The 13,253-nt window shown below is 35.0% G+C and overlaps 2 protein-coding genes across 3 annotated transcripts; one reads left to right on the top strand and one right to left on the bottom strand.

The window, feature by feature from the left end:
• Nucleotides 1-1,070: 1,070 nt before the first annotated feature.
• LOC131614594 (protein SRC2 homolog) lies at nucleotides 1,071-1,862 on the bottom strand. Its single transcript, XM_058886158.1, has one exon. It carries the CDS (start codon nucleotides 1,860-1,862, stop codon nucleotides 1,071-1,073), a length of 792 nt encoding a protein of 263 aa, XP_058742141.1.
• Nucleotides 1,863-8,606: 6,744 nt separating this feature from the next.
• LOC131612286 (DNA cross-link repair protein SNM1) lies at nucleotides 8,607-12,246 on the top strand. 2 transcript variants are annotated; one of them, XM_058884091.1, is made up of 9 exons: nucleotides 8,609-9,309; nucleotides 9,706-9,886; nucleotides 10,031-10,270; nucleotides 10,380-10,524; nucleotides 10,693-10,827; nucleotides 10,934-11,000; nucleotides 11,131-11,208; nucleotides 11,297-11,349; nucleotides 11,477-12,240. In XM_058884091.1, the coding sequence occupies exons 1-9, from the start codon at nucleotides 8,721-8,723 to the stop codon at nucleotides 11,573-11,575; spliced, it is 1,587 nt and encodes a 528-aa protein (XP_058740074.1). In that variant the 5' UTR covers nucleotides 8,609-8,720; the 3' UTR covers nucleotides 11,576-12,240. The 2 variants fall into 2 exon arrangements, with proteins under 2 accessions (XP_058740076.1, XP_058740074.1); XM_058884093.1 differs by lacking the exon at nucleotides 10,693-10,827 and having other exon boundaries at nucleotides 8,607-9,309; nucleotides 11,477-12,246.
• Nucleotides 12,247-13,253: the final 1,007 nt, after the last annotated feature.

Below are 13,253 nucleotides of genomic sequence, written 5' to 3'. Positions count from 1 at the left end.
AAAAACTCAAATGAATGAATAATGTGTTTGTTTTTAGGTTCATTTGAGCATCAATTGTTCCAAAACATTTTTTTGTGTGTAAGTTTATATATTTATGATTTAACTATCAACATATTGATGGTTGAACAACATCTCTATTCCTTCACCAACATCTGAGTGTCGGTGTCAGTGAGACAACAAGCCACTGATGGCTCTAATAGGGATTATCAACACGGAGAAGAAAGGAGGGGTTATGTTGATTCTATTTTTGTTTTAAAAAAAATGAGCATGTGTCTTAAATTTGTTGATTTAATTGATCAAACTAAGAGCATTTCCAATGGTGCATCTTACATTTGAGTTTTTTATGGGACCCACTAAGCCACATCATATTAAAAGAATTTATTTAATTTTAACTTTAATAAAAATCTGATATGGGTCCCACAACTTTACCTCATAACTTGATTTGATTGGGTACTACAATCATTTAGTTGTTGCATTGCAATGCAACTCTATTATGACATGGCAAATTTTTTAAATATTTAATTATTAAATTAATGGTAGAGGTGGAGAACTCAATAGAAGAAACTACTATTGAAGATGATCTAATAAAAATTGTTGAAAGGTAAAGTACCTTTCCCCGCCTTAAAGGCAGGTAAAGTACATTTCTTTAAGGAAGGTAAAGTACATTTCCCCGCCCAAAGGAAAAGAGACTAATATGTCCAAAGAGCCATCAAGACACAGCGTATGGAGGTCTCTCTAAATTGAAATTCGATGCAATTCAACACATATATTTATTTTTATAAATTCAAATAATAGAAAAATAAATATTTAAATACATTTAAAATTGATTAATTTTGTAATAAATTAACTAATAAGTAAAAAATATTTAACTAAACAAACAAAAATTAAGCAAAAAATATTTAATTAAACAAACAAAAATATGAACAAAACTACAAAATCTCATTCCCCAATGTAAAAAAAACAAACACAACCATGAAATTTTCTCAATTATCAAAAGTTATGCTTTCTTTCTACTTTACATTTTGGGCCAAATTATTTATGTCCAGCCCACTAAACTACTCACCAGCCCATCACCACCGGTTTTCAAAATGCGGGCCGGACTGCCAATAATGGGCCTCAGGCCCAATAGGTGGGTAAAGCCGCTCCCTCGGAGGAGGCGGAGGAGGATACGGATACATTGACGGCTGCGGCGGTGGATAATAATAATTACAATCTCCGGCAAACGGATATGAAACAGGCGGCGGCGCCGTCGCCGCAACAGGTGCGTAAAACGGTCCCTCCGGAACAGAATAACAACACGGTCTCTCGATTTCCGATATCGGATATTGCACCGGAGCAGGAGCACAATCCTCCGGAGTCAGAACAGGATATCCCGAGATTCTCCCATCGAGAATCTGTGACGATTGATTCTGAACACCCTCCAATTTATACGAAAAATCGAAGATCCCGTTCGGCTTTCCCTCAGCCGAACGAATCTCGTAACTAACAAACCGCGTGATACCGTCGACATCGTTAATCAGATCCGTTATCGGAACACGGCTCTGGCCTATGAATTTGTCCCCGAGGATGACGCCGTCGTGACGAAACTCGAAACAAATGAAAAACTCGGTTGGATCTGAATGTGAGGAGAGAAAAGATAAATCGAAACGCATGTCATGGTTCCATTCGGGGTTGGTTCCGTCTTCTTCGGGGTTTCTGTGTGTTGGTGTTCGTTGTTGCTGCGTGTTTTTTTCGTTGAGTTGGATTCTGGGGTTGTTGGAGGAGATTGAGGCTTGTGCGTAGAGGGTTAGTTTTTGGAAGAAGTTGAAGGCGTGAATGTCTTTGCATGAAATGAGCTTTAGGTTTATGAAACTGGATTCCATTTTGACGTTGGAAACGTGAGCTGATTTGGTGTTGTTTATTAATATTTTTTGTGTTTGTTTTTGTTTTGTTTGATTTGTAGGTTTTATATTAGTTTGATTGGTAGATTTTTTATTTTTGTGTGGGTAAGAAAAGCAACAAAGAAGAAAGTAGATGAAGGAATTGGTAATGAATTAATGAGTTCTTCTTTGTTGCTTCTGCCTATACTTCAGCGTTAAGGAATGTAAAGGAATTTAAATGTGAAGGTTCGTTAACTGTATACTGGCGTCGTGTGCACGGTTAGAGATATTCATGGGGGAGGTTGTATTAGGACCGGTATGTGGCTCATATCAATATCACTCGCTTCGTTTTCAATCTCTTTCTTTGTCCATCTTTATTGCTATCTCTTGCCACACGTACTGATGCATGTAATGTTTTTGGTGAATTCTTATCTACCCAACTTTTTACCTCCTATATAAAATGTTTTGAAAATAATAAATAATTATAATATTTAATAAATAATTAAATGTGTTAAGATTATATGGCATCATGTAATTGGTGGAAGGTACCCTACCCAACTTTTTGTGATGGGTAGGGAAGTTGTCCCCAATGTTTTTTATTAAACTCATGCGACACGTAGTAAAACATGAAGAGTATTTTTTTAGCTACAAAATATAGAATTAATTTTATTTTTTTTAGTTTTTTTTAAATGATTCTCGTTATAGGAAATATAGATTTATTTTAGATATTTTATCTTTTTATTTTAAATATTTTTATATTAAATTTTAAAAATATATATTTAAATTTAAGATTATGGTAAATAATTTTTATACAGGATGACATGTGAGCGTCTCTCGTTGGGCCTTTGACCAACCCAAAATAGTTGTGCTTTAGACGTGTCAAAAAGTGTCGAGCAAGGAGTCTTTTGAGTTCAAGTGGACCACCAACAACCAGGGAGAGCTCTGAATCCGGTCGCAAGAGATAGGTGTATTAAATGTTGTTCTTATTGTCCCATCGCTTCGTATGAATTAATACATGTGGCCTCTCATTTCGCATGCTAGGGTATTCGAGTGCACTTAAGAGTCGTTTGTATTTCCCATGCATAAATCTGATTGTTGATTTCCATACCCGTCATCCTGCAACTTGGATCTTTGATTGGCTTGACTCACTCTCTTATATAAGGGGGTTTGGTTTTCAAAAGAACTTTTTGTTCTCATTAACCCTTGGAACTTGCTGTTATCTTGTAACCTTGTTTCTCTTGCGAACAACAACAACCTTCGGGTCTTTTCATCGCCTTGTTGATTTAGGGCTTGTAGCTTTAAGCTATTGCGTCGTTTCAAGTTTTCTTTGTTATTTATGCACTTTTGACTTTTTCCTCTTTTTCTTCGAATATCTCTTTGTCTCTTTACCCATATATCGTATCTTTCCTTTCCTTGTAATGGCCAACCTAGGGAATGTTCTTGCAAATACGTTAAACGACTCCGATGGTGGAAATTCTTCGTCGTCATCTGAGGTTGACCATCCATATCTCTTAGGGTTTAGAAGTTGATTCTCAGGTTCATGACCCAAATGTACTCGGAGATAGCCCTAAGTCTAGTTTGGATTCTGAATAGAAAGGTAGTGATTCTAACGTAAGGAAGGTCGTTGCTCGTATTACCTATCTTTCTCAAACTTATTCAAATTTGGTTGTTGCTTTGGTTGCCCATGAATAGTGTCATGCCAGCTATTCTATTTGATCCCTTGGACGAAAACTAGAGGGGTAATAACATCTTACTTCACATGTTGCCTATAAAATATTATTAGTTATGTGTAATAACAAACTCTCCCTTTAGTCAATTTTAGGAAAATCAAAACATGTAAGATGTTATACAGATTCTTAATGACATTCTTCCAAATAAGTTTCATCTTATAAACAGACTAGCACAATAATTCCTTACAGTCAAAACATGTCGACCAACATGCATCAGAATACAACGAAGTTAGTAAAGAACATGTTAAAAATAAGGACCACACATAATAAGGGAACCACTTGCATAAAAGGAAGTGTGTTTTTATTCTCTCTATTTGCCACAAATTGACAAAGGATGAAGACAAATTATCCAACCCTTAAGGGCATACACATCGCAAAAACAAGAACACTAGCCCACACAAGGGCATAATAGAACATAACCATTATCTTGCCATACATATCGTTTTTAAGAACACATTATCAAAACAAAAAAAACAAAAATCTTCATCATCAAATTGCAAATCTTTCTCATCATTTTGACTAGCAGCCCGAGAAGTAGATACAACATCATCATTCAGGTTTATCATCTGGATAAGACCATCAACAACACTTTTCCTAACGGTTGAGGTAGCTATCATTTCTTGCAAGTCTTTTGACTTCTAGATAAGAACATTAAGAATATAGCATCTAACATCCCCAAACATGAGTGAGACTTCAATAATATGATCTCTGGTAGGCATAACAGATTCACCAAAATTCGAAAGGTTGGCGAGAAAAATGTTTGAGACATATTTCCCAGCAAAATGCTTGTAAATAAAATTCAGAGGACTCGGTGGAACACTAATAACATTATCTTCGGTCACAATATAAAGTTTTTACTTAATTAAAATACCACATATTAAAGACTGAAAACCAATGGAAATCTTAATGACAAAATAATGTACATGTTTCAACATTTGATCAAACACATGATCTCTAAAGTCAAAAGCACCCCTAGTTCCTATTTGGTAAAGTAAACTAGCAAGACTTGGAGTTATACCTGATCCATGAATTATCTATGCCCAGTTAGTAACCTTTATATTGTATATGATGGCATACTTTACACTCAAGTTGGAGGCGGTAAGCAAACCCTTGGACGACCAGTCATCATGGGTGTTACCACTAATTTCTTGAGTGGTTATCTCAATTGAGGGGACACGATCAACAGTGGTAAGTTTTCCTCCGCCCAGGTACTCATTGATAATGGTTGGAGAAAAACCAAAACAGTATCCACGAACATAGACTTCACTATACTCAAAACTCCTTGCATCAATGAAACATTTTGGAAGGTTTACAATGAATTCCCTTACGAGTCTTAGGTATAACGTACCAACATCGACCACATTCTTTTAAACATGTGTGTCATTCAATAATTCCATAATTTTTGAACACTTTTGGGCTTCTTTGGACATTTCTTTCTCTATGTGGTGTTATACGCCTATGGAGGACATACTTCCACTTTATGAAAATCTCCTTTGAATGGAAGGAAACATTTTTTAAAGGCATAACATGTACATTAACAGGCAGCTCCTTTCTACCTACAACTCTCTTGCTCTTTTTAGTAGTAGGGACCAATATGTCATTAGGAATTTTTGTAAGATCCTCTTAAATAACTTCCTTTTTAGGGAGCTTCTTCCTTTTCAAAATAACCCTATCCTCTATGGTAATCTTATTTTTTGCAGCTTTCTTTCTCATTTTATTAGATTTATTTTTCTTCAACACATATGCATTTTCCTTCAAAATTCTTTTTTTTTACTTTGAGTAACAGACTTCTTGGTGGTAGACTTCTTGGGCTTCAACACAAACTTTTTCTATTCAGATGTCTTATTGGACCTTTTAGGAGTCCTTTTGGAGGTTCCAACTTTAAAAACAACAAAAATAACTTCTTCAACATTGTTAGTGACATTGCATTTGACAATTGATATCTCATTATTCTGATCTTCATCAGACACATATTCTTCAGCTTCAACAAGACTTTCATGGATGTTAGAGACATATTTCTCTACATCCTTCTGATTTACCTCAGACTTCAACATGTTTTCTAAATGATTGTTAACATTTGTCAGAACATTTGTACTATTAGTTACATCACCTTCCACAATAACACCTATAATGTCATTGGAATCTTTACTCACATCTTTACAGGTGTCTTCCTTGCTTCCTTCAATTTTAACACCCACTTGGTTGTCTTCTTCATCCCCTTCATCGTTGTCTTCACCATCCTCGGTACCTTCTTTAGAGACATTTTCTTTATTCTCGTCAATATCGCCCTTAGGTGCATTTTCTTTAGTCTGCGAAAGGTCATATGCATTATTATTGACAATCTTTAAGACATCGTGGCCATCATCTTGAATGGCTTCAATTTACTCCTCACTAGACCCCTATTCTTTTATCATAGTTTCAGACATGACATTTTCAACATCACGAACAACATTCCTACAAATGAATTTTGGGTATATATCAACCATAGTTTCATTCATAGGTTTTTAGGAATAGTTCCTTGACTGAAGAGCTTGTCAATGTTGTTTTTTCTAAGTTCTAATTGGATTGTCACATGCATTAAGGATTCTAATAATTTTAGTAATATTGTCAAATTCATCAGCCATAACATCGTTAGTTCCAATACTAGGTTAAGTGATCCTCACGGGTTCAAATCCCAGAACTAACATTTTTGGTTTTTTACTTATTTTAAGCCACTTTTCATCATAGTTGGAATTCCAACTGTGGTGAAAAGTGGCGTCTAGTCATGAGTTTGAATTCCAGCACCGACGTTTTTTTATTTATTTTTAAGCCATTTTCACCCCAGTTGGAATTCCAACCGTGGTGAAAATTGGCATTTTTTTAAAGATATATAACACTTTTAATTCATTCACTTTTGCCCTAGACGTACTTAGACAAACTTCATTTTCTGCCTCTAAATTTATTCCATTTACAAAATATTATTCCTCCATTAAACCAAACTTGAAAACATCACTTCTTCCATAAATGAAACTAAAAATAATTTATTCCATTAACGAGTTTCACAACTCCATTGTCTCTTCTCCAAATTGAACGAGACATGGAAAATAAGGATTTAGCTTAGCAACGTTAGTTGTTATTGTTTTGTTAGGTAAAATATTCTTGTTTAATTATTCTATTTATTTACTTTGTTGTTATTTTTCTTCTTGTTGGTGTTGTTGTTGTCGTTGTTATTGTTATTGTTGTTGTTCTTGTTGTGTTAAAAATATCTAATATTATATATTGTGATGAAAGTTCAATTTAGTCAGGTAAAACATGTGGTAAAGATGAAAAATGTTGATTGATGTTTCACCATGGTTGTTTATTACAATTGTGACTATATGTAGCGCGCTTCCATCTTATTACCACGACCAATAGACCGTGGTTGTAAATAGCACACTTACAACCACAAGCTACCTCACCATGATTGTTCAATCGTGATTATATGTGTTTTTAGTAGTAGTGCCTATTCATCCTTGGGGTTGTGCCATCCGACTAGGATTCCTTATAGCTGATCCTAATGCTAAGTATTAATTAAGAGGAGACGCAATAGTCATTGCATTATCCATATACGTAGATGCATTAGTTTGTAGGTATGCCATCATTGCAGTTGGCATGCCTTATGAATATTCCCTGCTACAAGGGGTATCATACAACTTGGGAGAAAATAAGGTATATGGTCTCCTATAGTAGTTTGTGTAACCCTTGGAGTAATTGAAAAAGTGGTTGGTTGTTGTGGGGGAACCACCACCTCTAGAAACATCATTGAAACTGACCATTGACTTACAACAAGAACGGTTACTCCAACGGACGTTGAAGTTCCTGAACCACCAATCGTCGACTCGATTTGGTTGTTCTTCTACATTTGGAGCGTCGTTTTGGGAAAGGGAAGGATTTTTCGACGAATGACGAGTCATCTCAAGAACTTTACCACTCTCAGACGCATAAACACCCAGGCGTTGAAAATATTGCATGCATGAAGAACAAAACAATCAATAAAAACATAAACACTTTTCTGCAAAAGTTTAAATTTCTTGCAAAAAGGGTCCCACAAATCACACGTTTTAGTTTACTAGTATTTTTAGTAAACAAATCACACGTTTTAGTTCACTTAAGAGATTAAGTTCAAAAAAATCCTAAGGACAATTTGTACAAAATAGTTTTAAAATAATCCTAAAGACAATTTGTACAAAACAGTTTGAGAAAACAGCTTGATAACTTAGCGTTTGAATGTAGAACAATTGGATAGAAATCTCAAGAAGTAAAATGCAGAAGCTTGAAAGGGTGAATTTAATGAAGAGAAACCATAAAAGAACTCTAGTAAAAATGTTTAGGTTAAAAGTGAGACGCAGATTCATACATTTCTCACAAATTCTTTATCTCTTTAACTTGGATGTTTGAATTCTATAGAGAACAACAATGCAAAATGCGAACCTCAGGCACATCGACGAAATCCACTTATATACTATGTACATTAATAATTTTCGACAACAATCAACTCTCTAGCACTCGATACGTACATTATTACGTGGCCTTTTGTCATCTTCTTTGCTTCCACGTATCTTCAGGTCCTCCAATTGTCCTTGTCGAGAATCAATTTGCCCATTGTCGAATCCTTATGATTTTGGCATCGAAAATAAGATTTGGCCACCTATGCTTAGTCTGTGTATTTATATCACATCCTCACTCTTGTCGAATATGCTTGAGTCGAAAATCACATACTAACACCGAAATTCAAGTACACTTGTCATATTTTAATTGATAAATAATCATAAATAGTTTACACCATACATAAACAACTATAGGTAAATTTTTTCCAAAAATAAATCTACCCGATAAAATAATGAATTTCTTTTAGATAAAGTTGTAAAATTATTTTCCATAGACTATTATCCCCTAATTTTAATGTATCAAATTAGTCTTACTACTTCACTTTCTTTTCTATATTTTAAAAATAACTCAATGACTAATACTACTAAAAAGCATAAGACAATTTAAACATTTTACTATATTTCAGATACTAAAATCGGGAGAAAAATAATCATTAATTGTTCTTCCCGCTGGTTAATTTAAAAAACTAAATCCCCTTTTCACTTTCAATGCTTTTCGCGCCGGTATGAAAGAGACGTCGTTATCCACCGCCTCCCCTCCACCGGAGTTAGAAGACGGATGCTCACGTCACGACGGCGACCGTTACGACATAAACGACGAAGGCGCTTCGTCCGATATCCTTTTACTGGACGATGAGGGCTTCCCGTCACAACTCCCTGGAGAAGACGCTTCACCAAACGAATCTGAGAAAAGCAGTTTCGCCGCCGATTTCTACCGCTCCGGATCCGATTGCTCGTCTCTGTTGACACCAGACGTTAACCGACACAGAGACCTCGCGCTCACGTTCACGCCTGATTCGTTATCTTCCGGGAAGAAACTGAAACAGGCCAATTTGTTTCAGATTTGGGGATTCAAGAGAAATGTTGCAGTTGGTTCTGTTGAATTTGAATCCAAACAAGGTGGTTATTGTGGTGATATAGGTGAGGGAAGTGTTTCATCTGAGAAGAAGAAGATTGTTACACCTGGAAGTTGGGGTTCGATTTTGGGTCACAAAGGGAAAGTGATTGAGAAATCAAATTCTTCTAGCAAGAGAAAGAGTTTTCATGGAGAGAGTAGGGTTACACGATCGTGTCCATTTTATAAGAAAATGCCAGGTGAAATGGAATTTCTTCTATTTTATTTGTAGTTTGATGCAATTTTGTTACTTTTTTAGGTTACATATGAATGACGCTTAAACATCTGACACGATACCGACACTAACATGTAAACACGGATAAAGTAATTATAATACAAAAGTGATTGAATGTTGCTACATGTGTCAGTATCGTAGAATTGGGCACTCGGGCATGCCTTCATACTGAAGTGTTAATGTTACATAGCTTAAAGCAGAGTTAAATCTTGAGTCGCTTGTGTTAGACTAGATGATTGTGTGAGTGCAGAAAATCTAAAGAACAGATAGCCAATATTTACACGTTGATATGTTTTTTTTGGTTTGTTATGGGAAGAAAAAACTGTGTAGTTTCTGAAGTTTAGTCTATTTGCCGATGCAGGAACAAACTTCACAGTTGATGCTTTTCGTTATGGATGTGTTGAGGGGTGCTCGGCTTACTTTCTTAGTCATTTCCATGCGGATCACTATGGAGGTCTTAGCAAGAAATGGTCACATGGTCCCATTTATTGCACTCCTCTTACCGGACGGCTAGTTAAAATGTGTCTCTATGTAAATCCTTCGTAAGAACTCGGAAACTCTTCTATCTTCTATGCCTTCTGTTTAGATTACTTATACGAACCGAAAAATCAAAGTGCACTTGATCATGATTTTTCCTTTTCCATTTCAATAAAGTGATTAGTTTTTCATACTATTTGTTTGTATAGGTACATATGCCCTTTGGAATTTGACACTGAATATGTGATTGATGGTGTCAAAGTGACTTTGATAGATGCTAACCATTGCCCTGGTGCAGCTTTGATTCACTTTGAGCTCCCAAATGGACAATGTTATTTGCATACTGGGGACTTTAGAGCTTGTAAAATGATGCAAGACTACCATCTTTTTGTTAATAAACGTGTGAATGTACTATATCTCGATACTACGTATTGCAACCCAAAATACAAGTAAGACACTGGTCATGTTAAAAATTTGAATAAATTTGTCATCTGGTTACTATATATTTGGCTCTTTAAACATAAATTGATGGTTCTTAGTACCAAATTTTTGCTTCAGGTTTCCTTTCAAGGAAGATGTACTAAACTATGTTGTCAAAATTACAAAGAACCACCTCAAAACGCATCCCAGAACTTTAGTGGTTGTTGGGGCATACAGTATTGGCAAAGAATGTGTATATCTTGCAATTTCTAAGGCACTCGGGGTAAGTGTGATTTTTTTGTTCTCTAGAAAAATTTCTGTTAAGAATTATCAGGTGCCTCTTCATGGGCTGTAGATTGTTTTTGCACCCAAATTATACATGGCTTTAGGGTTGTGTTCTCCTAGACTGTTTGATTCATTATTACATATCTGTGGCTCTTACCCGATTCAGGTAAAAATCTATGCAAATTCTTCAAGAAGAAGGATTTTGCTAGCTTATGATTGCCCTGACTATTCAGATAGGCTCTGTACAAATGGAAATAACACCCTTCTCCATGTTATGCCCATGTCATCTCTTAGAATTGAGGTTAAACTTTGTGCCGTTACATTTTAATATAAGAAGTTTATGTTTTTCTTATAATTCTATTCTGTTATCTCTTAATTCACCATCCATATCTTTCTTGTTGCATTAGACTTTGAAGGAATATTTGAAAACCTACAAGGACCAATTCACATCAGTATTAGCATTTCGTCCAACCGGTATGTTACCAATAATTTTAATGAAAATGACTTCTTGATCGTCTTCGTATTTTTTCAAGTATTCTCTAGAGAGGCTATTTGTGCGGATAGAGTAGTTCTAGTTTTGATGCTATATCTTTTGTATTCTCAGGTTGGACTTTTAGTGAGAAGATAGGCAATGATTTGGAACTAATTAAACCTGTTTCCAAAGGAAATATCACGATATATGGTAAGATTAAATGTGGTTCAAGGGTCACACTTGATATAAAATACGAAATTGCTTACGACTCCCTTTTCTCCTTTTTCTTTCTTTCTAGGGGTTCCCTATAGTGAGCATTCCAGCTTCACAGAAATGCGAGATTTTGTTCAGGTCCGTAACTGAATATGATTATTACTTTTTTTATACACATTTGATAACTTACTTTTTTATGGTATCTGTATAGTTGCATTATTTTCTGTCTTGGATTTTAAGCGGATTTATCTTTATCTTCCAACAGTTTTTGAGGCCTGACAAGATAATTCCTACTGTGAATGTTGGCAATGCTGCTACTCGAGAAAAGATGCAATCTTACTTTCGAGACTGGTTGAAGGGATAAAGTCCTCCACAGTTCTTTAAAACGATCGATTTTATAATGAGATTTTCTCTTAAAAACCAATTTATGGAGACTTCACCTTTAATGTTGTTTGAAGAGAATACTGACAAGAAATCCTCTTCCCTTAACTGTTATGATTGCATGCTTCATCAAATGGTGGTGGTTTTCCTAAACTTTTATGGTTGAGTTTCATCATTCTTCCCAATTGTCGTCTCTGCTAAAAGTTTCCTTGGAAGATTCTACTCCGCAGGATATGCAACAACTTTTCCTCAACCAAAATAGAAAAATATACAATGAATTGTTGTATTGTACTTAGGCAATTAAGCAACTTGCCCATTTTGAACATTCTTACAATGATGCCAATTATTTAATCCCAAATGAGGCTCAGATAGTAATTGTAGGAGTTCTATTGTATAGAACCTTGTTATATTTATGGCTGCTTTGGCTAAAGTCATTGGTATGGGGTGGACTTTTTATTTTATAGAATTTTGAGAAAAACACCATTAACATATAAACTTCTTTTCTATATTCGTGCTTCGAAATTTTATGACTATTACAAGGGTAAGGCATATAGCTTGGATTTTGAGGCTTTTAATTTCTTAATGTTTTAAAACGGAGAGTTTCTTGGGTATTTATGATATAAGGATCTCATAAACTTCAAGGTGTACTAGAATACTACCTCATAATTACAATGCAGAACTTTAATTTGACAGTCGGTATGCAAATTCATTGAAGCATATGTTAGCAAACTCCTGGTAGTTTTTCCGGCCATCACTTGATTTTAATATTCATAGATAGAGTAGCCTCAAAGACAGCATCCGAGATATAGAGTGCACCACAACTACAACTAATCATATTAGAAGACAATTTATAGATAGAGTAGCCTCAAAGACATCATCCGAGATACCGAGTGCACCACAACTACAACTAATCATAATAGAAGACAATTCAAATTCAATATGAGTAGTTTGGATTTCAATTTTGGGACATAGTGTGACAGAACATCGATTTTAAAATCCGAATACAACATACATATTTTATCAACATAAACGAGGTGATCCAAAGCAATAATTATTGTAACACATATTATCTAAAATTTCAACTCCCTTTGTTCATTTTAATGCCAAAATACAAAAGAATATTATTTTGAAGGAAAATTTTTGAGGGACAAATGGAAGGAGAATATTATGGGATTTTTAAGAAAAAATGTGTCATGATCATGAAAAACATGAAGAGTGATACGAAGAAACGAAAAACACAATAAGGGGGGTTGGATTGGATTTTTGAACAAATTAAAAACTTATGACACATTTGGTTATCCTGATTCATTTGAACTCAAACTACTCCACTCCATCCTATTAAGATGATTTCGCCTCTCTCTTACGAGGTCTTAATCCACTAATCAAAACGATGACTACAAAATCACTTAAACTACTGTTTAAGTCTTCTCAAGAACAACCACAATCCGGTTTTCTTAAGGTAACACTTATACGATTACAACTTTGTGTTTAAAGAATTGCTTATAATAAGCTATATCACAACTGTGATGTGTACATAATTTTAAGCGCAATATATAAATATGAATACAATAAAATGATAATGAAAATTTAGAGCTCTTGAACTCGTGCGTGCGTAAGTTATCTTTTTCTTCATCGATGTCCTCTTTATATAGTGTGAACTT

Source organism: Vicia villosa, linkage group LG6, assembly GCF_029867415.1.
Source record: "Vicia villosa cultivar HV-30 ecotype Madison, WI linkage group LG6, Vvil1.0, whole genome shotgun sequence".
NCBI lineage: Eukaryota > Viridiplantae > Streptophyta > Magnoliopsida > Fabales > Fabaceae > Vicia > Vicia villosa.
Note: the sequence above shows the minus strand (reverse complement) of the source record. Positions and strands in the feature narration are given on the sequence as shown.